This window comes from Mauremys reevesii, linkage group 5 (genome assembly GCF_016161935.1).
Source record: "Mauremys reevesii isolate NIE-2019 linkage group 5, ASM1616193v1, whole genome shotgun sequence".
In the NCBI taxonomy this organism is placed as follows: Eukaryota; Metazoa; Chordata; order Testudines; family Geoemydidae; genus Mauremys; species Mauremys reevesii.
The window spans coordinates 52574566-52601344 of NC_052627.1; the positions used below are offsets into that span (position 1 = coordinate 52574566).

At 39.9% G+C, this 26779-nt stretch overlaps 1 protein-coding gene across 2 annotated transcripts; it reads left to right on the forward strand.

The window, feature by feature from the left end:
* The first annotated feature begins 7090 nt into the window (after positions 1–7090).
* ZNF330 (zinc finger protein 330) lies at positions 7091–24244 on the forward strand. 2 transcript variants are annotated; one of them, XM_039541338.1, is made up of 10 exons: positions 7091–7251; positions 11148–11277; positions 11557–11576; positions 11671–11741; positions 16220–16299; positions 18184–18310; positions 19490–19594; positions 21625–21671; positions 22535–22652; positions 23522–24244. In XM_039541338.1, exons 2-10 carry the CDS (start codon positions 11158–11160, stop codon positions 23797–23799), a joined length of 966 nt encoding a protein of 321 aa, XP_039397272.1. In that variant the 5' UTR covers positions 7091–7251; positions 11148–11157; the 3' UTR covers positions 23800–24244. The 2 variants fall into 2 exon arrangements, with proteins under 2 accessions (XP_039397272.1, XP_039397273.1); XM_039541339.1 differs by having other exon boundaries at positions 7245–7268.
* Positions 24245–26779: the final 2535 nt, after the last annotated feature.

A 26779-nucleotide genomic window follows, 5' to 3' on the forward strand; every position in this document is an offset into this window, starting at 1 on the left:
CCACATCCCCTCCTGCACCCCAAACCCCTGCCCCAGCCCTACATTCATGTCTCTGCATGCAATTTCCCCATCCCGATGTGGCCCTCGGGCCAAAAATTTTGCCCACCTCTAACCACTAGCGCCCTAACCACTGGACCATCCTTAAAAATAGTTTATATGAAAGTCATAGAAGCCTCTCGTGTAACATACATACTGCTTATATTGCATTCACGTATGTGTATTTTTTCCACATGCACAAATAGGCAGAAATAAAAGTTCTTCCACAACTACACTGCATGTTTTGAAGTCAAGGGGCAAAACATTGAATCATGCTGTTAACATCTTAAGCCCTGACCCTACAATGACTTACACACATCCTTAACATGTAATGTGAGTAGTCCCATTGAAGTCCCATGAACAGTGTGTGAAGTTAAGCACGTACATGCGTCATGGCAGGATCAAGGACTTATTTTGCAGATTTCATTGCTATCATGCTTTGGTAAGCTCCTCAGGGAGATGTGGGCCTTGAGAGAGACAGATGAACCAGAAGAATATACGTTGCTAGATTAGAAAATGATAACAGAGCCATCACTGGAAAGCCCTGACATGCAAGACCACCACAATACCCATTTCCACATTTTAAGTCTTCAGAAGCATGAGCTGTTCTTTAGGCCCTGGCTGAATCAAATATCCAATATGAGAATCAGTAATAAATCTCAGATAACAGCTACACTCTTTGGCTTATATTACATGGAATGGATGGTTTCACTGTTTTTCATGGACATAATGGAAGAAATGGGAAATTCTGCAATTTAAGATACACAAAAAAGATTAATAGATTAAGGTCACAAGGGACCACTAACCATGTGCTTACGTGCTTTGCTGAATCCTAATCTCTTAGCAACAATTTTTTTTTCTGGTGTACTTCCCAAACACATGATCAGATGAAATGACCAGCTAGAGATTTCTTACTGAGTTGCAGTGCATGTTATGAATAATAATTCTAAGCATCAGTTATAAAACAAAAGAAAAAAACATACAATCTTTCCCTCATCTAATGTAACAGGGTACATTTCGGAATATGCTATCTGAACACGATGCTTTACTATACACCAGTAAATGTTTGCCTGAGGTTCCTTTCTTTATTCCCTTTTTCTTTATATAGTTAAATCAGCAGGGACAAGTGTCTTTGGACAAAATGATTTTACATCAAGCAAATATTGACATAGCTTTTAAGGTCACTTGCTGCAAGGCTATGATTTAAAAGGAAATTACATTTGATGTATGCACTTTCAAAAGTCAGTTAGAAACATATACACTGCACCCATTTTATAATACAATGCCCTGGGAGCCAGACATATTGAATGCTGTACAGAGGCATTGCAATAATGAAGGTAATTATAGGAATAGGTAGGAAAGTAACAGGGGCTTAATTAGATAGAAACAGCCAGGGTATTTTAGAGGAAAGGCAAGTGCCATGTATTTAATTAAAAATAAATTACACCAATTTAGGTCCATAGTTATTTGGACGTGATAGCTAACAAGCTTTATTATATTTTCAAAATGACTTGAGAACTTACAGTGAGATGCACTGATAATGTCTCATTATTCAATCTTGACACCATCAACCTGTGTTTCATTGCAACCTATCTCCTCTAAGGAGCAGCTTCTTTCTCTGACAGACTTCCTAAATTTGACAGAATGGAAAGCCACTTTGAGATACTTTATTAGTAGTGTATTTTAGCAAATCTGTGAAAGACTTGGGGGAGGCATAAAAACAACTAGGCGTACCTCTCAACCTGCTAAGACTCAAATGTTTATCAAAGACACAAAAGGAGAGACTCAAATTATTCATGCAGCTAACTCCTTCTCTTAGTGTAAATAACTATTTCTGTAACTTCAGCTTCATGATTTTAATTTCTGATGTTAATAATTGACAACACTAAGAGTGAAGAGACTTCAGATTTGTGTAGACTGTAGGTAACTTGGGATGAGCAACAGCCTCTGAACTAGCAGGTAGAGAAGCCAGGGGGTACACATACACTGCAAACAAACAAGCAACCAAAATAACCCATGGCAGAGTCACAGAGACCAGGTCTACAGACTCAGGCTTCTGAGGTTTGTGCTACAGTGCTAAACATAGTCGTGTAGATGCTCTCATTCAGGTTATGAAACCTGGTGAGGAGGGAGGGTATCAAAACCTGAGATCGAGCCTGAGTGGGAGGGAATGTCTACATTGCTACTTTTAGTGCCATAGCACAAAAGTGAGACTATGAACCAGAGACTCTTAGACTTGCTGCTGTGGGGGTTTATTCTGGTTTTGCAGTGTAGACGTAACCAGGGAGGCAGATTAGGCAGTAAGGAGGATAGCTGATGAACTGAGTTATGAAGTCAAGGAGGCAGGATGTGAAGAGAAGGTCTGATCAGCAGGCTCTTTGCTGCCTCACTGCACCAATACCCAGTGTATCACTCTGACTCCCCAATGCTCCTGCTCAGTCCAATTATCCAACCCCAGAAACCTGAATTAAAAAGAAAGATTGCTTGAGTCTATGTTGTTCTGTACCTTATCCAACAATTTATACCAGTGAAGACTGTGTATAAAACACCAACATTCGGCTTTGGTAGCCATTTTCCACCCACTTTTTCACATGACTACAAAAGATGCAGGGCAACATAGTATTTGAGCAGAGAAGAAAGGAACCACCATGTATACCACAGGATTTACAACTAATCTAACAATATGACAAAAAATACTGCACACGATATTATATGTATCCCTTAGCTTATCCAAGGTGACCCTCATTGTCCCTCATTTCAGGTCTCGGTCTCTTGGTCCCCAGGCAGAATGGCTTAGGGCTGCAGCAGAGTAAGTGCAGCTAGGCTGACACACGAGGGCATTACTCAACAGAAACCCACCTAGTCAGTTAAAGAGCAGCATTGATAGCTCCAGTGGGAGTCTTGTCCAGTTTTCCTTAGCTGGAAGGATGATGGCTGTGATACAAAGCTATTGAGGTTTCAGAAGGGTAGCTGTGTTAGTCTGTATCAGTAAAAACAACGAGTCCTTGTGGCACCTTAGAGACTAACAAATTTATTTGGGCATAAGCTTTTGTGGGATATAACCCACTTCATCGGATGCATGGAGTGGAAAATACAGTAAGCAGGTGCACAAGAGGGAGGAGGGGAGATGATTGAGCTTTGACGGGGAAAATGGAGATTTCACCCCCAACTGCTTACAATGTGGTAATTGATGTCATTGCAGACAATAAGCATTATTTTTGCACACTGCTTGGGAAATTCTTTGCAGAGAGGAAGATAATTCATATTTTTCATGGGTATTATTTTACATCTTCAAAATTCTCCAGTAAATGTCTCCAACGAAACTTTAAAAGCTAAATATTGTTTAGTGCTATCTTGACCAGTCTCTTCTATTTTGTTCTTAATTTGTGTTGCAGCTCTAGGACCCTTTATCTACTTGGGGAAATTAACTTTTTGCTGTCTGCTTCTAAGATTGAGGTGTCTGACTACTGCGACCTAGAGGTTGATTCCTGGAAGCTAATCAATGCATATATAGATGACAAGATCAAAATAAATATACAGTACTCCCTTCAGTCAGTTTAAGTTAGACTGACAAACAAATCTAGCCAGCTGGCCCATCTGTCCAGTTGTTATTCATTGTTTCATCTGTTTGTCTTTCCACTCTATACATTTGTGCTCTTTCAGATTATTTTCTTACATCAGATTTTCTAGTGAGCTGATTTTCTGAGGTGAGCACAATAGTTGTTTTGCCAAGACACCTCTGCAAAGACAATATCTGCTTTGATTTAGCAGCCCCATTGGGTTCTGAAAGTGGATTATTTGACCTGTATATTTTTTCCAGAGCAGGACAGACCATTTTGGGGGCAAATTCTGTTATTTATCCTGATTGTTTTCCTGCATGTGTGGACATTGTGGACTCAACCAGAATACAAATAGTAGGGATAACAATATGAATGATGCAGCTCTAGAGGAAGCTTACAAAGACATCTGCCTTCTGTGGTGGTAGCACAGATGTATATTCTCTTCTTTAAACTATACAGAACCCACAATATAAGAAGTTTTTATGACATTTTACTTCTATGCTACCTTTTCTGCACCCCCACAAGAGAAATATCTGGCTAGGTGATTCCTGTAATTATTTTGTTTAAACCAGAAATTGAGCTGTATAGGTTTCCCTTTAGTATGCTATTAAGTTTACTTCCTTGGCTTTCCCTCAAGGAAATGACTGACAACTGAATTATTGGGTGAAATGTTGGCCCCAGTGAAGTCAATAGTTTTGCCACAACTCCAGTGGAGCCATGATTTCACCAAATGAGTACATAAACTTGCATTCGTCACTGAGGCCAAACTCACATTAACTTCATTGGAAGATTAGCCTCTGTCCCACAAGTCTAATAAACAGAACTATCAAAGCACCTTGTGAATAAAACAAATGTCCTGAAAGAAAACTTATTTAAGTGACGCAATACTGGCAAAATATATAATATATTGTCTGTTATTTTTTTCTTATCCTAACCAGGCAAGGGGTATAGACACCCCATCACAAAGGCTCATAATGACATCATAGAAATAATACCAGCTTTCCTCCCTCACCTTCAGTTGTGTAGAACATATTAATTTAATGACACTAAACATCTTCTAATGAATATAAGGACCTCTGCAAAAACATGTGCACAAACATGGAAAAATACCAGAACATATATGAAGGCCGGGGGGTTGCCTGTCATATTTTATGACTATTATATGTTCCATCTGTTTGTTTGTTATTGTGTGGTTTACTATATGATTTTAAGAAGTTAATTCAAGCAGGGGTGTGTTGCACATAAGCAGGAAAGAGGACAATAGCTTCTGACAGCCTCCATTTAGCGATACTTAAAAGACAATGAAGGTGTCATTCGCTTTGAAGTTTTACCTCCCCCCATTCTGAGCTAACTAGTCTATCTTGGTGGCAGCAGGTGTTTCCCAGCTTGTAACAAACAGGAAAAAGTAGAAGAAAGAACTTTGGCTGGATAAATGGAGAGTCCCTGAAGGTGACGGAAGCAGAGACTGCTAGGGAACAGATTGAAACCCAGGCCCCAGAGGTAAAAGGAGCTGTGATAAGACTGGCCTACCTAAGTGATGCTGGAACAATGTTTATAGTGGGGTGCTGAAGGTGGAAACCATAGATTTGGGTTGTTATTATTACTTCAAGCCAGGGGGTGTGGTAGCACCCCCAGCACTTATGCCTAAGCCTATAGATAAGATGGATATACAGACAGGCCTTTTATTGTGTTAAAGTCCTTTTTCTTTTTGCTATGTTTCTGATGTTAAGATTAAACAAAAATGTGTATTGGGTCATAGTTTGGGTCACAGCTTCTGACGGGAAGAGTTGGAAGCACTGAGCCCAGCTGGGCCTACTGGTGAATCATGGTTTATGCACAGGGTAGTGTACCTTAAGGACTGAGTCAGAGTGGGAGAATCACATGATTTCAGCCTAGGACAGATGAAGGCAAGAGGCCTAACATCTTAAGGGGTGTCCTCTGAGAGATTAGAAGAGAGAGTCAAAGGTGTAACATACAGCCATTAATGTTAACAAGAAATATTTTTTCAATTATTTTTCAAGCACTGTACCAGTACCATACGTTTTAAATCAGCAGAAAAATGTTCTGCTTAATTAGTACCCATGCTAATGAAGATGGAGAGAGATTTCTGGCTTCTCTCCAGCACGCAGGTACTCAAAGCGTAGCCCAACAGATTAAATGTAGTCCATGGTCCTTCTTTTCCTACAGAGACCAAATCTGAATGTTTATTGTTGCTGGTAAACTCAGACAGCAAGCAATTTCTAGTTTTCAATCAAGGAAGATACAAGCAAATATATTACAATTATGTTTATATTGTTATGAGCTGGGTGAAATCTTATTATGGGTTGAGTTAAAATCCCATTGAGAAGATAGGTGTGAACTCACCCTTTGATTAACATAATTTAAGCATAAGCCCTCACTTAAGAAAAAGGAATATATGAACCCACCCAGGAGCTTTTGCTCAGAGGAGTCCTTGTGGCACCTTAGAGACTGAAACCTGATTATCACCAATTTCTCCTCCTAACTGGAACAACCTATTAGATCCCAAATTTTTGGCTAACCACTTGGGTCAAAAGGGGCAACAATATACTAACTGTCTTAGCTTCAGAGGGTCAGTCATCATTTGGTGACCACACATTTACCATTTTCTATTGTTTTTCCAATCCTTGTCCAATGTATTTCAATGCAGTGTAGGAGCACAGCTTTTAAACTCCATCTTGGATGTTCCCACACCAGCTATATATTTAACATTTGCTAGCATGTGTCATCAAAAAATCCACTTTGTTGTTTTGACCTATGCTTTCAGAGCCTTTCCTTTTCTGCTTGCATCGCTTTTTCTCCCCACCTTGACTCCGTGTTCTGATGAATCACATCTCCAGTCTCATGCTCTATTTGTACCTACTCTGGTAAGATTGTACACTCTTTCCAGTAGAGATCTTACCTATCTTTATATTGCCAAAGAGGTGCATGCTCTCTCTCTCTCTCTCTCATATTAAATCAAGTTCTTACCTCTGATTTTAACATGCACATATGCACAATAGGAGCCCAACCAGGTACTGGCTTTGCTTATATTTAAAGCTTATCCCCTCACTAAAAGCAAACATTACACAAACCCTGCAATCTAGTTTTATTTCCCGCGGCAACGGTGACCAGAGGCGATTGCTCTGATAGGGTCATTGGGCTCCCACTGTCTGTCTACATGCATTATTTTTGTATCTTGTACATGATTTATTATTTATCCAGGACTGCTTGTCACTTCGCAGACATACAGGAAACAAGGTCTCGACTTAGGAGTTGGGTGCAAGATCAAGAGGTCACGGTGGCCCCGTCAGCACCTGCCACGTTTGAGCCTGGCTTTGTGCTGCCACCCACGAGAAGGGGCATTTTTAGACAGCGCTTTGCCCCCGGCCGCGTATCCGCTCAAAGTTCAGCTTCCAAGGTGCCCGTGCGCCCTGCACAGCGATACTGCTCTCGGGCAGCCACACTAGCCCTAGAGCCCCTGGCACCGGGGAAAGGATCCGGGATCCAGCCGCCGTCGCCGCCCGGAACCTCCGAGGCTGCACAGCGAGCGGCTGTGTGTGAAGCCGAGAGCGGCTAAGGAGGGACCGGTTCCGGCTTCCGCACACTCACTCACCGCAGAGGAGAAGCCGGGCGGCTGCCGGAGGAGCGGGGCCAGGTGAGAGGCAGCGGGAGGTTTGTAGTCACTGGCTGCCAGCAGTGCCTGGTTCTGGATCAGCAGGGGCGGAAAGAACGCTGGGCTCTTCAGCGTTCTACTTCTGTCCCAACGTTCGGGGGGGGGGGGAGCCCTCAAGCTGCTCCCCCCGTAGGCGGTGGGGGTGGGAGAGACCCTCGAGCTCCCCAGTAGGCGGTGGCAACCCCTGCAAACTTCTCGGGAGCAAGCCCCTGGCGTAGTGCCGGGGCTTATCAGCAGCCACCTCCACTCTCATTGGTTTGACCAGTGCTCAGGTTGACTGTCTGGGACATTGTGTGCCCCTGGCCCCGGAAGGGGGGTGGGGGGCAATGAAGCTGGAGGCGGACAGTGTTCTGTAATATTTGCTTTTAGTAGTTTAAACCAGGGACCCGACTCCAAGAGATCGTCACTGTTTGATGACTTTGCTTCTGGGAATGCATCGCAGGCTGGATCCAAGAATCCTGCTGTGATCTGTGTTAGGGCCATAGACATGAGGTCCTGCTTGATCTCTTCTTCTGGAAACGGGTCACGTGAAGGGCGTGACAACTCATGATTTAGGCCCCTCTCTTACTTAGAGTCCAGTAAATCATAAAATCTGCCCTGGTTCTCAGTTATTTCCAAAAATATTAAAAGTTATTTTAGTGCCTGCAATGTATGCTGGGCATTAAACAATATACCAGGTTTACAGTTTATGCTAGATATCTTGTATGAGTGGTGAAAGGTTTCCAGCACTTCTAGAAAACATGGCTATTTCTAAATCATGCTAGTAGAAGCTACTGCTTTAGGAACTTTGTTGAAGTTTAACCAGCAAGAGTTTCCAGGATGATTGACACCAGCTTTCAAAGATGTTGCTAATATTCTGGCATAGATGAAATGTCAAGCCTAAAATAATCAGGAACAAGAATATGCTGCATTTTTGTTAGATGGAATATTAGTAACATAAAATCAAGCCATAAAACTACTTGAATGTGTGCCGCAAATAGTTACCTGCAATTTTGATTAAATAACAATACAGAAAAGGTGGGAGCGGTAGAGAATTTTCTTTATTGATACCTAATTGCTGTGTACTGTGGTGAAATAGGCAGCCAGTGCCAGTTCAAGAGGTGTGCCATTCGTTTTAAAGGGGAGGCAGCTGGTAATTTAGCTGGTGTTTACAGGGCTCTTGGGAGTCTTGCCTGAGTAAAACTTAAAGGATTCAGCCTATAAAGAGCAAGACATTCAAGAAATAAAATTGGCAGGACCTTACATGTTTTGTGACTAGAGAGTATAGCTAGTGTGGTCATTAAATAATAAATGCACAGTCATTGTACAGAATAATATAAATACCAAATGATGTTAATACAGTGGAAACATTTAAAATACAATTTCATACCGGTTCTGTTCAAAGTGATTAATAGACACCTTGATCAAATACTCCTTATAATAAAGGTTCTGGTGTGCTTTTCAGCTGCCTTCCCTGTATGGGGCATCTTACTGATGTGCATGTATAAATTGTCATGCATATGAATCTGGGTGATAAGGACAGCCTATTCCAAGTGTTAACATTTGAACTCATTAACTATGAAAACACTGATTTCTCTTGTGGGGGACGCACACTTTTATCTCTCAGTAACTCAGATGTGAAGTTTGTTACAACTGACCATTATAGCCATAACAACATCATGGGTTAACATTACTGTAAAGTCACTCAGGCCAATATGGCATTAACAATGAGGGGAAATAGCGATTAGAGAATGACACCAGGAGCTAGGTTTCCTGCATTCTGCTGCCAGATCTGTTGCATATTTCCTGTATATTTTTGGCAATATATTTAACCTCGCTGAGTCTCATCTTACCCTTCTGTAAAATGAGGGTAATACCTACCTCATAGGAATGTTGATTAATTAATGGTTGTAAAGTATTTTGAGATCCTCATTTGAAAAGAACGATGTGTGTGCAAAGTGTTGTTTATTATTTATTTCATAGTGTTTGAATGGGCTGTTTGATATGGTATCTTTATTAAAAGAAACCTGCACCACAATCTATTTTAGTGCAGCTTTCTTTACATTCACATCTTAAGCATTTGTCGCCATCTGTGTACCCAGTTGTTTTTGAAATGTGAAGTTTTTCATTAAAATTACATTTCAGTGCCTCAGAATGTGAAATCAACAATGACAAGGTTATGTATAAATAGTAAACATTAACATTCTTATTGTTAAATCAGTATTAAAGTAGCATGTAAATTAGTTTACAATCTGATATATTGGGCTCTAAGCATCATAAATGTAACACTCCAAAGTAATGACAGTTGCCAGCAGGAAGCTCAGCAATGCAATTTTGAATACAAAATATGGCACTCTAATACAATTTAAACCTGGTGTGAAATGCTAAGAGGTGAACAAACTGACTTATGTGGGTTATCAAAAAGCAAATTTTAATATTTGGACTAGACAATATATTGCTTTCTCTATTAGAGAGGAAGATGGGTATTTTTTTCCCCCTTAGGAAACATTTTTCTTTAGAAGTTACTAAAGTTTTTAGCCCCCTACACAGAAATTTGTGGTAACACTCTCCTAGAGCCTTTTCTTCAGCAGAATAACTGTTTTGTCAAATAAGCTTTTTTGGTTTGTCTTTTCCTTTTTTTGAGTGAAATTTGAGATATGGATTTACACCTCGAGATATCAGAAGCCATTGGTGATGGGTTTATTTCTGTTTCAGGGCTGTGATCCTCAGTTCAGAGTACGCTGGTGTAGCAGCGTAGCCACGCTAAACCCTAATGATAGAAGTTGAGAAAGGGTACAGGAAAGTATATTTAGGGGTTCACATAACACAAGAATTAGGGGTCGCCCTCTGAAGTTAATAGGAAGCAGGTTTAAAACAAAAGGAAGTACTTCTTCACACAATGCACAGTCAACCTGTGGAACTCATTGCCAGGGGATGTGTGAAGACCAAAAGTATAACTGGGTTCAGAAAAGAATTGCATAATTTCACCGAGAATAAGTCCACCAATGGCTATTAGCCAAGATGGTCAGGGATGTGACCCCCATGCTCTGGATGTCCCCAACGCCTGGTCTGCACTAGAAAATTAGGTCAGTTTAACTACGTCACTTGGGTCTGAAAATACACACCCCTGAGTGGTGTTCTTAAGCTGACCTAAGTTTGTGTGTAGACAACACTAGGTTGATGGAAGAATTCTTCTGTCAACTTAGCAACCACCCCTCGGGGAGACGGATTACCTACGCCGATGAGAGAACCCTTTCTGTCAGCGTAGATAGTATCTACACTGAAGCGCTACAGCGACACAACTTCACTGGTGTATTTTAAGATTAGGCTGTGTCTACAGTGCCACTTTCTGCACTAAAACTTTTGTCGTTCGGGGATGTGGAAAAACACCCCCCCCCCCCGAGCGAAAGTTTTAGCGCTGAAAAGCGGCAGTATAGGCAGCGTCCCAATTTTATAAGGAGAGTCCCGATCTTTGGGTCTTTTTCTTTTATAGGCTCCTATTACCTCCCACCCCCATCTCGATTTTTCACACTTGCTGTCTGGTCATCCTATGTGTGATCCATTAGTAAGACACGTGGGGAAATTAAAGCAACAACAAAAAATCACCACCACTATCTTACAGATGGATTATATTGCAAATACTACTAAGTACAGAGCTCAGTACAGAATAGCTCCATTCAAGTCATTGGGACTACAGCTAATTCAGTGTTTGTAGGATTGGGCCCTTAAATTACATTCAAAGATGAAGGGGTGGAGCTTTCAGAAAAAGGAATGAGTGGAAGTAGATGATGCTAATATAATAGTACTGCCCTTTACAGGGCATGAACACAAAGGACTAATTAATGCTTCCATATGTGTAAAATATTTGTGTCTGTATTGTTTTTTGTTGTTTCTGCCAGAAAGAGAAAAATGCCTAAAAAGAAAACAGGCGCACGCAAGAAGGCTGAGAATCGTCGAGAACGTGAAAAGCAGATAAGAGCTTCAAAGGGCAACATAGATTTAGCTAAACATCCTTGTAATGCTTCAATGGTAAAATAACCAAAACTACCTCTGATACCAATTTTTAAATTTCTGTGAAACCAGTGATATAGTTACATTGGCTGCATTAAATTAGAAAGTCATTCTTTTTACTTATGTGATCATTTATTTATATCATGAGCTTTGGATTTAAAGAAGAGTTTGAATGTTTCAATATAAATATCTCTCTATTGGTTACCTAATCATAAATTATATCAGAATCATTACAGAAGCTGTACACTGACTCTTTTACATGGGGAAAAATAACTATTTATAATTTACATTTCACAGGAATGTGATAAATGCCAAAGGTAAATATGCTTTTTTTCTTCTTCAGCATTTTAACTTATTTTTACTTTTAAAGATTTTGTTTAATGCTTTGTTTTGATTTTTTCATATGACAAGACGACAGAAGAATAGAGCCTTCTGCTACTTTTGTAGTTCTGTTCAAAAATTGCCTATTTGTGCACACTGTGGTAAGTGTAACTGACAAAGGAAAATACACTTTTCCCCCCTTACACTGCATTCCTTTTGTGTTCTTATATAAAGTCTCAGTATTTTAACTAGGTCTGTCTAGAAGCTGATCATCAGCTGGTGTAAATTCATGGGGCTATGCCAATTTTCCCAGTTGAGAATTTGCCCCTTGAGGCCTGATTGTGCAAACTCTTGTGCACATGAATGGTCTCACTGACCCCAAAAGGGTTTCGGCCCTTGATTTGTGTCTCATATTTATTGTTTAAAAAAACATGTTTAGCTATTTGTTATGACAGAGTGTTCTACATTCTGGCTCTCTTTGAATAAATGGCTGTGGGATTGCTTGATGCTGAGAGCGAAGTTAAAAAGGCTGCCAAAACGCTGCTCTTTTAATCAGGAAATATTGCAGCTTTTAGCACAACGTTATTACCACTGCTTATTAGTATAAATTAAATCAGTGATAAATTGTTTGCCTTGTATGTGTACATTGTATAACTTGTTACCACAGTACTTAAGTGCATTAAAGGTCTGCTCCAAAGCCCTTTCAACTCAGTGGAAAGACTCCCACTGACAGCAGGGGGCTTTAGATCAGGTACTAAATCTTATTTGCACTAGTGCTTGCTTAAAAGGGGAAGCGATGGGGGACTAAATATTTTCTACTTGCCATAAAGCATGTTGGTGATTTGTGGTTTGATTTTCAGAGGTGTTGACCACCTGCAATTCCTGTTGACTTCATGGATAGCTGCAGATGCTGAGCATTTCTGAAAAACTAGGCCATTAGTGTGTAATGCTATTCCACTTTATATCATCATTCATAAACCTCCTTTTTGTCATTAGAGACTATACTAAAGTGATGGACATTCATTTTCTGCTCTTCTAGTACAGTGGTCTCCAAACTTTTTTGATCGTGCACCCCTATCAGTAAAAAAAATTTTGAGCATGCACCCCCTGCCGCGCCGTAGCAAAACACATCTTTTAAATGAATGTTTACAGAGAGAAGACAGTGTTCCTAAAAGTATCCTACAAAAAAAGATGTAAGCATCCAAGATTTCCCAGTAAAGACAATCAGAATTGTTTGGTACTTGTATCACAGGGTGAGCTGCTGGTGATTCTTATATTTAGGCTGCCTAAAATTTTCCATTAAAACATTCTAAGCTTCCATTTTTTAAGAAGTTCTAACACCATCATTGTCTGTGGTGGGCCTTTGAAATTAGGTAGGAACCGAGCCTGAGGGCTAGAAGCATGCCTTCTGCTTTCTTGTCCCATGAAATTCTCCTGAGTTATAAAGCTGTTAAAAAATGTTCCCCCCTTTAGGTGTATCATATAGGGCACCAGCTCCCCAAAAGTGCTGAAAGGGGACAGAGAGCCATGCTGATGAGACCCCAGCCACCCTTCCATACCCAGCACATAACTCCAGCAGTCCTTCCCCACCCTTCCTGCCATTAGCTAATGTAGATTGTCATGCAGCTAAAGTATGTACTATAAGCACCTGCTGATGCTGCATGGAGGGTTTAGTTTACAGTTCCACATGGTAGAATTTAATACTTATCCTAATTTTTCCTTAATTTTTTTTTTTTTGCATACCATGAAAGCTGTGTTAAAAGAACATTACTCAGGTTGCAAAGTCAAGCACTCAAAAGCTAGGAAATGCAAGATTTGCAGTTGCCTGTGCAATATCCATTCAGCCCTTTTGTGCATATGTATTATGATAGTCTTTAGATACATGATCACACATTACTTTTTCCAGACCCCGGCCTCATCCAGTGCACAAGGTGGACACACAAGGGGGCAGAATTACGGTTGCAGAGGTAACTCTAAATGTGGCATTTCTTAACTTGTAGAACATAAGAGCTGCCAGAGTGGGTCAGAATATAGTCCATCTTGCCCGCTATCCTGTCTCCGATAGTGGCCATACCAGAGCTTCAAGGGAGAGTACAGAAAAGGGCAATTATGGAATGGAATTGTGGACCACTGTCTTCCATTCCCAGCCCCTGGTAGTCAGAGGTTTAGGGTCACCCTGGGGATGAGATTGGGTCCCTAGCCATCTTGGTTAATAGCCATAAATGGACCTATCCTCCGTGAACTTATGCAGTTCCTTTTTGAACCCAGTTATACTTTTAGCCATCACAATATCTCACGGCCATGAGTGTCACAGGTTAGTTGTGCACTGTGTGAAATAGTACTTCCCCTTGTTTGTATTAAATCTGCCTGTTCATCAGGTGACCTCTGATTTTTGTATTGTGGGAAAGGGTAAATAACACTTTTGTATTCACTTTTACCACACCATTCATGATTTTATAATTTCTATCATATCCCCCCTTAGTCATCTCCTTCAAGCTGAACAGCTGTAATCTTTTTAGTCTCTCCTTGTACGGAAGCCATTCCGTACCCTGAATCATCTTTGTTGCTCTTCTCTTAACTTTTCCAGTTCCACTATATCCTTTTTGAAATGGGACAACATGGATTTACATGGTGGCATTATGATATTTTCTGTTTTATTTTTTATCCCTTTTCCAAATAGTTCCTAACATACTGCTAAGCCTTTTTGATTGCTGCTGCCCATTGAGTGGAGGTTTTCAGAGAACTCTCCCCAGCATTTCCATTTTTTTCAGTTTTATTTTTTCACTTGTGCACTACTTTGCACTTATCAACATTGAATTACATCTGCCATTTAGTTGCCCAGTTTTGTGAGAACTCTCTTAACTCCTCACAGTCTGCTTTGGACTTGGCTCTCTTGCATAATTTTGCATCGTTTACAAACTTTGCCACTTCACTGTTAACCTCCTTTTCCAGAACATTAGTGAATGTTGAACAGCACAGGTCCCAATACAGATCCTAGGGGACCCTGCTGTTAATTTCTCTCCATTATGAAAACTGACCATTTATTCCTATCCTTTGTTTCTTGTCTTTCAACAAGTTACTGATCCATGAAAAGACCGTTCCTCTTATGCCATGGCTCAAAGAGCTTTTTGGTGAGGGACCTTGTTAAAGGCTTTCTGAAAATCCAAGTACACTATATCAAATTGGATCACCCTTATCCCCATGCTTTTTGACTCTTCAAATAATTCTAATAGATTAGTGAGGCACAACTTCCCTTTACAAAAGCTCTATTGACTTTTCCCTAACAAATCATGTTTATCTGTGTCTGATAATTTTGTTCTTCACTATAGTTTCTACCAATACACCCAGTACAGAAATTAGGCTTACCAGTCTGTAATTGCCAGCATCACCTCTGGAGCTCTTTTAAAAATTGGCATTCATTAGTTAATTTCCAGTTATCTGGACCACAGACTGAATTTAGTGATAGGTTACATACAACAATTCATAGTTCTGAAAATTTCATATTTGAGTTCCTTCAGAACTCTTAGATGACCAGCACCTGGTTGTGGTGACTTATTACTGTTTAGGGTATGAATTTGTTCTAACTGGGGACAGTACTTCAGATTTATGCCCCAAAAGAATAGCTCTGATGTGAGTTATCTTCCCCAAATCTTCTCCAGTGAAGACTGCTGCAGCGAATTAATTTAGCTTCTCTACAATGGCCTTGATATCCCTGAATGCTCCTTTTACACTTTTGTTATCTGTGGCTCTGTTCCCTGGGTTTCCTGCTTCTGATGTACTTTACTTTTTTTTTTTTTTTTTTTTTACACTGTTAGTTTGTGTCTTTAGCAAGTTGCTTCTCAAATTTTTCTAGGTCTGCCTAATTATATTTTTATGTTTTACTTGCCAGAGTTTGTGCTCCTTCCTATTTTCCACATTAGGATTTGACTTCCAGATTTTAAAGGATTCCTCACCCGACCCCCTCAATGGCCTCCATTAGTCTGAAGTTTAGCCATGGTGGTATTCTTTTGGTCCTCCTCCTGTCTTTTTTGATTAGGGGTATACATTTAGTCTGAACCTCTGTTATGGTGTTTTTAAGTGGTCTTCATGCTGCTTGAAAGTATTTTACCTTTGTGAGGGCTCTTTTTGATTTTTCTTCTAACTAGCATCCTCATTCTTTTGTAGTCCTTTTTTTAAAAGTTAAATGTTACTGTGCTGGCATGTTTTGGTATTTTCCCACTACAAGGATGCTAAATGTAATTATATTATGGTCATTATTACGGAGTGGTAAAAATGTTGATTGTTTGACTCTGCAATCTAAATACTGTTTTTAATTTATGTGATTTTTGATGATTTGTCAAGTGCTGACAGGGTGCTCAGCAGGCTGCAAAACACATTGTAAGACATGGGCCCAGCCCTACAGAACTTACAATCTCAGAAGTAAGGTGAGAAATATTTGGGCCTAAACGGATAAGAAAAATAATTAATCAGTTTGTTCTGGAGGATCAGAGAGGGAGGTGTGATAGCGTGTTGCATGTTGTTTGGGTGCATTTTTTTGTGTGCCTTTTATGTACTTAAGTAACTGCTTAAATTCCCTATTTTTCACTGCTGTTACATTGTCATTCACTCTAAACTGTTTGTTGTTGTTTTGGATTAATAGGGAAAACAAAATGTATGATGAAGTCTTCAGACTGTGTTATAAAACATGCTGGCGTGTACAGTACTGGCCTTGCAATGGTGGTATGTATACAAAAGCATGTTGTCTTTCGGAAGACGAGAGCAATGTGCAGAATTCTTCACATATTCTATGGTCTGTGTTAACCAGAAGGTCAGACTAGATCAGTGGTTCTCAACTAGCGGGCCTCGAGCAGGTTTCAGGGGGGCTTCCAAGCAGGTCCAGCATTAGACTTGCTGGGGCCCAGGGCAGAAAGCCAAAGCCCCACCACATGGGTCTGAAGCCCAGGTCTCTGAGCCCCACCACCTGGGGCGAAAGCTGAAGCCTGAGCAATGTATCTTCATGGGGGCCTCAGGCAATTGCCCCGCTTGCTACCCCTTACCGCCGACTCTGGCTTTTGTATGTAGAAAACCATTTATTGCGGCACAGGTGGGCTGTGGAGTTTTTATAGCACGGGGGGGTTGGAAAGAAAAAGGTTGAACCTCTGGACCAGATGATCATAAGGGTCCCTTCTGGTCTTGGACTCTGTGAATTGGGCTTTTATTGTTTTATAGATTAATATCAAACTAAACCTCAGATTATTACTATTCTCATACACTAACAAAATACATCTCCATAGGACTACAAACCTAAATTAACACTTTAAATGCAGATCCTGCAAACTTTTATGTACTTAAGTATCTTTACATACATACCTGAGTAGCCCCAATGAGCTCAGTGGGATTATTCACATAAGTAAAGTTAAGCATGTACAGGATTGGAGCCTAAATGAATAAAGGGCACATTCCACTCTCCATTCAACTGGTGTAAATCTAGATTAATGCCATTGAAGCTAATGGAGGTTTGTAGATTTTTAGAATGCAGTCACTGAGAACAATGTTTAACCATAAATAATTTTATTTACAGTGATTGTTCTGTAAATCAGTAGCTTATTTTTCCCTTTTCATCCCTTATATAGTTAGGTGATAAGTCCCTTTGAAATACCCAAAGTATTCTTTGTAAATGTGAATATTGCAAAAGAAATTCTTAAAAATTTAAAATTGAGGGGGATGGTGCTCCTGTGTGGAAAATTTATGAAAATATATCCCTGCAGCTGCCTCCTCTAGGTAGTGGACTGTTTGCAATAACAAAATCATTTTGTGCCTTAAATATAACAGATTTTTCATTGAATCTTAACTCTGTGGGCCTGATTCTCCACTCCAATATGTCAGTTTTATGTTGATGTAACTCCATTAAATCTCTATGCATACAGTATATTGTGAAGTTGCTCTCATATGTGAGGTAGGAAATCTTCTGTCTGTTAAATATTAAAATTGCAGTTTATTGAGGTTTGTATTTTGTGTAGTCTTGTAACTTTGACTGTAAAATTAAATTGGTTATAAACGGTTTACTTAATTTTTGCCTTACTTTTCATATGTTATATGACCTTTACTATCTTAAGAGGTCAGAGTTCTAGTATAGAGTTTGTTATAAAATCTAAATAGTTGATTTAAGCTGTAAGAATAGCTTGAGTGGTTTTTGATTTGAGAAATTGTATTTTTGCCAGAGCATTATCTCATATATGTCAACAAGGCTGCAAGATCATATCCATAAATTATAGGGGAGAAAGCTATTTTTCATGCATAAGATTCAAGACATTAATGGAAAAAATAAAACAGCAAAACCAAAGCACAGTTGATTAGATTAAGTCCTGCAGAAGTGAATGCCAAGAACGTGAGCTGAATATTGAAAGGACTTGATTAGAATCTGGATACATTTCTAGCTACTGGGTGTAAAACTGAAAGAGGTATTATGCCTTACCTTCATCTCCCCTCAAACCGCATGCCCCTCAAGTGGAATGAGCCCACTGATAGCCCAAGCGGATACATGGGCACATTCTAGAGTACAGAAGCAGAATTTCTCTTTAGATATGATAGATGTTCCAATATGATGTTTTTCTGTGCTTGCAGGGTGCAATCTGTGATTTCTGTGAAGCTTGGGTCTGCCATGGTAGGAAGTGTCTCAGCACACATGCTTGTATCTGCCCTCTTGCAGATGCAGAATGCATTGAGTGTGAAAGAGGTGTCTGGGATCACGGTAAATTGTTTAAGTTTGAAGGAAAGAAAACTAATTTTTTGCTTATAGTGTCTAGACAGTGGTTCTCAACCTGGGGTCCGGGGCCCCCTGGGGGGCCACAAACAGGTTTCAGAGGGGACGCCAAGCAGGGCCAGCATTAGACTTGCTGTGGCCCAGGTTAGAAAGCTGAAGCCCAGAGCCCTGAGTTCTGCCACCTGAAGTTGAAGCCTGAACAGTGTAGCTTCTCAAGGGCTGCCATGGCGTGGGGCCCCAGGCAGTTGCCTGGCTTGCTACCCCCTAATGCCAGCCCTGGCTTGTATATGCAGAAAACCAGTTATTGTGGCAGAGGTGGGCCATGGAGCTTTTATAGCATGTTCGGGGGGGCCTCAGAAAGAAAAAAGGTTGAGAACCGTTGGTCTAGATTATTGTAACACTCAACACTTAATGTCGCAATTTACATCTTCAAAGCACTCCACAAATATTAGCTAATCTTCAAAACACACCTGGAAGCTCACTAAGCATCATCTCCATTTTACAATGGGTAAACTGAGACAGAATTTAAATTACGTGCCCTAGAGCATATAGGTAATCGGTCTAAAATGGGATTACAACTCAGGAGTATTTATGTAATCTACTTAGACATTTATACTGCATTCATCACCTTAGTGTCTGAGAGCCTTATGTAATTATATCACTCCAACGGGTTGTGTAAACACTGGCTGTCTCTTCGGTATTCTTGCTCCTTTCCTTGCACTAGAAGAGGTGTTTTGTCTCTTTTGGTACCCAGCTCCTTGATCAAACCACACTAGTCTCCAATTGTGGGGTTCCTATTGTGTATTTCAACCAAATTTGTATTTTGGAGAGGGGATGTTAAGCATGGGAAAGGGATATTTTGGCCCAAATGTCAGCCATAAGCAAATCAAAATATGATAAGAATAAAATGACCAGTAGTGTTCCTTGGTTCACTTTTATACTATCTCGTGTCATTATAATATGTAGTATATTTCAGAGTAATGCCAGATGGACAATGTTTAATTCAGGATTTTCTTCTTAAGTGTTTTGTGACAGAAGGGAAAATTTATTCTTAGTCAAACCCCTGTAAAGCTCCCTAAATTGCATGAGTAAAAGAAGTTTGTTTTTTTGTTTTTTTTTTTTACCAATGCTTGCTCTTTTTTCTATTTGTCTTGATAAATCTTGAAGGAGGCAGAATATTCAGCTGCTCTTTTTGTCATAACTTCCTCTGCGAAGATGATCAGTTTGAGCATCAAGCCAGCTGCCAAGTTTTGGAGGCAGAGACATTTAAATGTAAGTTATCAACTTAAAACCCCTTTCACCAATGTTAAGCAGATTCATTTCTTCCTACTGTGCAAGAGTACCTGCTTAGGTGGTGAAAAATGGCGTGGTATTTCACTTGTCCAGTTGAATTATCCCAGCTGGTTAGGCAACAGGAGTTTTTCTTGTCGGTCCCTCAGAAATAAGGTTGGCTCTGTCTAGCATGGCTGCACTTCCCCAGATTCCTTGTGGATCAGCTGGAACATCTTGAATAGAAGACAGGATTTTTTTTGTCAGTGTGGGTTAGCATCTGAAGAAGTGAGTTTTGAAGAGGAACTTGGCCTATCGTGTAGAATACAGCACAGATGAAGGCATGAAGAGGAATGCAAGAAGGATGGAGAAGGTGTGGGGAAGTCTTCCCTCTCCTTTTCATCTCTCATCCCCCTTTTTCCCCTGCCAACTGTTGCCTGAGTCTTGATTAGCTCTCCTTTATGTACTGCCAGAATGCCTTCCTGTGAGACACCATTGGAGCAGCAACTGCTGCTCAAAAGGGATAATTTCCTCTTGATGGGTTGACTCTTAATTCACAGCTGTGACCGTACAGTGAGTGAAGAAGTAAACCTTGTAAAGTAACACTATGTTTAACATTCTACAGTGCAGGGTAGTTCTAGTAGAGAGATGGACTGTGTGAGATAGTTTTGTATTAAATTTAAATATTGTCAAATAGATATGGCCAATCCCACTCTAGCTACAAAAAATGTTGTATTTCATAAGTTTGAAATATAAAACGTAGCTGTAAAAAAAAAAAACAAAAAAAACCAACCACACATTTAAAAGTGCAGACTACCTCGTGGGAATACTTTAATGTACTAATTAATATTCACAGTGCCTTTGAATGTGACAGATCCCCCACCTCTGCTCAGCTTCTGCAAAAGGAAGAATCCCTACTGTTCATTTCTGAATCTTTAAAAGCTTGTTCTCACGGTTGGATGAGAGTGAGATGGCGGTTTGGTTATAAACAATGCACATGATAAAATGTTTGTAAAGATTCAAAAACAAGCTGTGCATGCTCATGCATTCAATATCCAACAAGCCTCATTTAGGTATAAAATTGTATTTCATTTCATTTACAATACTCCCTCTTGTGGAGATAAAAATAACATGAAAATATTAAGGCAACCTAGATTTTAAAAAGACACCGTCAAAGCCCAGTTCTGCTCCTTGCTACTTGTGTATTTGCTATCAATAAAATTACACAGGATTGTATATGTAATGAGTATGAATTAAATAAGGACATGACAGACAATTCTTTATAAAACTACTCAGACAGCTCAATTTTGCAAGTTGCTAAGCATCATCAAATCCTTTTCAAATTAGGAAAATAAGGGTAATCAGCATTCTGCCCTTACTTTAAATGGAGTGTTACTATACAGCTCTGGTGGGGTTTGGTTTTGTTTGGTTTTGTTTGTTTTGATACCATGAGGAAAAAAAGAAGCAGTGAAATCACCTTGTGAACAAACTGTGGTTTCAATCTTCTCCAACATGTTTGTAAAGATGTGAGACTACAAAAATATTTGAATCTTTTAAAAAAATTGGTTTTGGGTGGGTAAGGGACCATTTGCTCCCAAACTTACACCAAATTATTAATGAGATATTAGACTTGGTATATAAAACTCTTACAAATAGCCCAATACAACCGTAACTACAGTAAATATGATTGTAGCAAGATAAACTTATTGTAAGGACTTCAAAAAATACAAAATCATTTACTTTTATACTCTATGTTCAATGTATGTTCAGAACTTCAGTGGCAGATAACTCTGCAGTTAGGTGGCTTTGGGAACTGTTGATCAGGAAAAGTTGCTGAGAAATGAAGTGTCCTTACATATTTAGCCAAATATATTATTTGAATTTCCCTGTATTATCTTTTAATTTTGTTTGGTGACATTGGTGATTTTAGGCTACCCATGGAACTGGAGAGCTGATCTGGATGTATAAAGTAGAAGAAAAGAGCCAAGTTACCTTTCATTTTTAAAGATTGATGTTATCCATTTTTTCATCAGGTGTTTCCTGTAATCGGCTTGGGCAGCATTCATGCCTGCGTTGTAAGGTAAAAATATAGATACTTAAAGTAACTATAATTGTAACTCCTTCTCCTTACATGTCCTTCTGGTACCAAGTCTTGTCACATCTCCCTCCACAATATATAGAAAACTCATACCTTCTGTATGAGGTAAGAGCCATTACTTTTAATGAACCTTTTGTCCAGCACTTAAGTTCTTAAATTTCTCATTTTTAAATAAATTTAAATAAATAAAAATCAATCTACTTAACCCCATTCTCTCAGTCTCCTATTCTTACTGTGTGCGCCTCAGAGTTCAGAGCAGGAACTGTCTTTATTGAGGTGTCCTGGACAGTGCTGAGGACACTGTTGGTGCTTAATTAGTACTAATTCACATTGGTGTCTTCTTTTAATTACAAACCGACTGACTGTGGGAGGGAGAGGTTCCATTTAGCAGGACAGTGAACACACTGCCCTGCAAGACAGACATTTGAAGTTTAATTTTGTTTTCTTTTAACTTGTTGGACTAACCCAATACCCATATGGCTGAGGTCTATCAGACAGTGCTCCCATTGACTGAGGCCAGCTTCCTGGCTGACAACTTCCAAGACAGGGCACCCCTTGAGGACCCTGCTTCCTCTGCCACCATCCTCTTTTCCCAGTTCCAGCATCCTCCTGGCTTCCCTTCCTTAGAAGGCAGTGGAACCTTGTCCAGCACAGAAGCAGTTAGTGGATAGATTGTACATGAATTCCAGTCCCACTATAGAAAGAACTAGTTAAATTTTAATCTCAGCCAGATTACCCTGGCGCTGTTAGAAATTTAACTTTTTTTTTGCTTGCTGCTTCCTGAAGAGTGTTATGTTATGACTATAACTTTTATCCTTTTCATTATCCTCTTTTTCACCCTTCAGGCTTGTTTCTGTGATGATCACACCCGAAGCAAGGTTTTTAAGCAAGAAAAGGGAAAAGAGCCTCCTTGCCCTAAATGTGGGCATGAAACTCAGGAGACAAAGGATCTGAGCATGTCAAGTAAGGACTGTCCTTGAAAGGCTAATGGAACAAATGCTGCATCTCTGATTGAGCGAGTCAGTTTACTAGGAGTCTTATTTTCTGTGTTTGAAAGCTTAATATGTTCATCTTTTTCAGCTGGCAGCATGTGATGCCATTGGTGGCCGTGTAGGGATGTATGGGAATATTGAAGTTCTTGAATACTTTGGAATGTTTTGGGGAGTTTGTCGCATTTATATTGAGAGTACTTTGAGTTGTTGCTGACTCTGAGCTGCAGCATCTCTTCATTAGGACTGCTATTTGTGCCCTGGATATTGACATGGTTATGAATTTGAGTGCTACTTTCAAGTTCATGATCACTGTTTACTTCTGCTCTGTCACTTCTTATTTCACCATCAAGAAATAGCATGCTGAAATTCATTAGAAGATACCCACATGAGTCTGCTTACTCAATACTGCTTATCCATAAAACACACACATTATCTTAGGTGCTACATATCTATATATAAAATACATATTTATACATTACCAAAAGTGTGCTCTTCAGCCAAAGTTCTGGTCCTGAAGAGTTTATGATCTAAATAAGATATCTGGTACATTATTGTATGTATGAATATCTCTGGAGAGAAGATATTTTTGGATGGGGGAATAGCAGAAAAAGGGTCTGTCATAGTTAGGTGCTCTGACTTTAAAGATTAAACCTGAAAACAACCAGTTAATGTCTCTCAAGAGACTGATCATTGTAGCCCTGGGCTGTTTGCTGACAGTGTACTCTTGAGTAGGTGGTGAAGATGGATGGTAGATGGAGAAATGTCAAATGCTCCATTGATGAGTGGGTGCTTTATGACTGAGGCTGAAGAATAAGAATTTAACTATTTTTCTATTCACAGCACGCTCTCTGAAGTTTGGCCGGCAGACAGGAGGTGAAGAGGCAGATGGAGCTTCTGGCTATGATGCCTACTGGAAGAACCTCTCATCGGGCAAGGATGGAGATGCAGGTGACCATGACGACGAATATGAAGAAGATGAAGCAGAGTATGATGATGAGGAAGACAATGAGGAGGGAGGGAAGGATTCTGAAACAGAGACCACAGATTTATTCAGTAACTTGAATTTAGGAAGGACCTATGCTAGTGGCTATGCCCACTATGAAGAAGCTGAAGACTAAGATTACGTAGTGGGGAGCGCTATAGCATTTGGAAGGAATAAGTATAGGAGTGCTTTATGTGTGCCACTAGAATAGCTCTACCAGGCACTTAAGCTTCAAAGCTTATTAGGGAAAAAGGGCATGGAACTTCTATAGAAACTCAAGGTGAGATTTGTGTGCGTGTAAGGCGAGGGCGTGGAGAGGAAAATAGATAAATATTCATATTCATGCAAGTAACCAAAGTGGTTTTGATCTCACGATTACTGAGGGTAATAGCTTAATGTCTTCTCTCCCACCAAGTTGGAGGGTAAAGGGATTTGTTTCCATCTGTTCATCAGAAATTAAGTTATTTTTCTTGAGTAATTTTGACTGTAATTCTGTAATCTGATTTCGTAAATTATATGTAGTGGTGTAAGTGGGTGGCTGTATTTTTGGCCTACAAAATAAAAGTCAGCAGCATTCTGTAGTGAGTTCTCATAAATATTGATCTGGCCTGAGTACTTGGAAAGCACTTACTGCAGGCCTATCATGAGCCAAATATAAACTGAAATTAAAATAACGTTACCATTTCATGTAGGTGAGGCAGATCAATACATTTCCCCATAACATATTTCTTGAACATTATCATTCCATGCCTTTTTAACATTATACATCAATCATAGACATTATGTACAGTCACCTACGCTGTCACCTACATAAGATCAAAAGGTTTATTTATCACAATAAAAATGTTAATATTCCTTCCTACCCAATAAAAGCCATCACTTTCTTTTAGTATAGTATCATCGTTTGCAAAGAGGGGTCAAAAGGGCGGTAACTAGTGTATTCTACCCCTTCACCTGCATTGCCACAGGAAGAAATCAAAGATTCAATAAGAATCAAACCTAGGATTTTTGTTAAAATAAGATAATAGGGTGTTTGTGTTCTGTTGGACTAGCACCCTGTTCCTTGTTAGGTACAAGACTGTCACAACCACAGAAGAAGTGATGCATGCTTTGGAGTGTCTTGCTGACACTGATGACTTCATAATCAAAATATCAGGAATTATTTGCTGCTTTTTACGAAAGTCACGTGATTCTTCCAAGAAACAGTTCCAACTTAAATTGTTTAAAGTAAAAAATTGGAACTGGAACTTGGTGTAACTACAGATAAATCTTTTTTCCCTCCACTTTCTTCCAGTAATACTTCCCATACAGCAGCGACGTGTGTGTGCACACAGACCCATACTTTCTGCTTTGCATGCTATGTGCATCTTCCCCAGCTTTTACTAAATTGCCTTCTTCCTCTCATCACTATTCAGGTTGACCATATTGTGCCACCTTGCAGCAGAGCCAGGTGCTTTGATCTATTCAGTTGAAGTGTCATGACACTTCAAATGGAGCTAATGGATTAAAAAGAGAAGCACTGGCGATTTTCTGTCTGATGCATTTGCAATTCAGCTGAATAATTCCTGCTTGAAAGACCAGAGAAACCGGAGGTGGGAATGTGGCCTTATGCAAGTCACTTAGTTTCTCTGGCAGTGCCTAAATACCTTTGAGGATCTGGGGCTCAGTTCCCCCAATCTGTACAAAGGTGGTAATAGTGCTTCCTCACCTCCAAAAGGGTGGGGTAAGGGTAAGTGTGAGGCATTCACATTCTACAGCGATGGTCAGGGCCAGCTCCAGGCACCAACTTATCAAGCAGGTGCTTTGAGGTGGCAACTCCGGAGCGGGGCGGCACTTTAAAGTATTCGGCAGCAATTCGGCGGAGGGTCCCTCACACCCGCTCGGAGCGAAGGACCTCCCGCAGATCGCGATTGTGGCTTTTGGGGGGGGCTGTTTGGGGCGGCAAAACCCCTGGAGCCGGCCCTGGCGATGGTGGGCCATATAAATGGATGAATAGACCTTCGATATCGTTATTGACCCAGCAGAATACAGAATTTCCAAATGCTGTTTTATAATTTTTAATAACACTTCATAAAATGTATTTTACATTCTCTTTATGGCAGAGGATTTCTCATTATATAGTAATAGCGCTTTGCAAATACTATATCATTTCCTACTTACTAAAGCTCATAATATGGTGGTGCAAATGCCATAAAGCACCATATATAGTGACGCTAGAATTGCCTAATTTGGAGTTCCTAACAAAACATGACAGACACACAATCCTGGCCTTTGCCATTTTAGTTTGGGTGTGACATCATTCTCTCAGCTAGCTGTCTAGGAGGTGGCTTGCTCATTTCATCAATAGAAAGAGGTTCCAGCCATTGTTTTGAAGAGCATCAGAAGACGCATGACTGTAGCAATGGAAGAGGAGAATTCACAGCAGTATATTTTTCTTTGCGAGTACTATGCACATCTTAAAAAGTGACAGAGTGTGTGGCACCTTATAAATTAACGGAAGTATTGGAGCATAAGCTTTCATGGGTGAATACGCGTCTGACAAAATGGGTATGCTCCAATACTTCTGTTAGTCTATAAGGTGTCACAGGACTCTGTTGCTTTTTACAGATCCAGGCTTACACGGCTACCCCTCTGATACTATGCACATCTTAGATCAACTAGTATGGAACCTCTCCTATATGCTTTGCATCCCAAATGTTTACAAGATATGGAAATTTAAATATAGCTAAGATAAAAATAAACAGATGCACAGTACAACTTGTTTATGACTGAGTGAGATGATGTGCTAGTGTACGTGACAAACTGGTCCAATCACATCAAATGCTCCATGATCAAACCTCAGAAGGGAGACCAGGTGAAGCAGTGTTTCCCAAACTTTTAAAAGCTGAATCCCCCTTCAGAAAAATGAAAACAACTGGGGTCCTATTCAGTTGTTCATTAAAGACCTAACCATCTGAATGTATCCATTTTCCATGTCCCCATGGCTAATCTTTCACACCCCCATTGGGAAGTACATCCCATACTTTGGGAAATACCGAGGTAAGGAAAATGGGACAGTGGCAGTTCCTTCCTATTACAAATTATTAAATTGTGAAATCAGCAATAGCAGTGTAGGC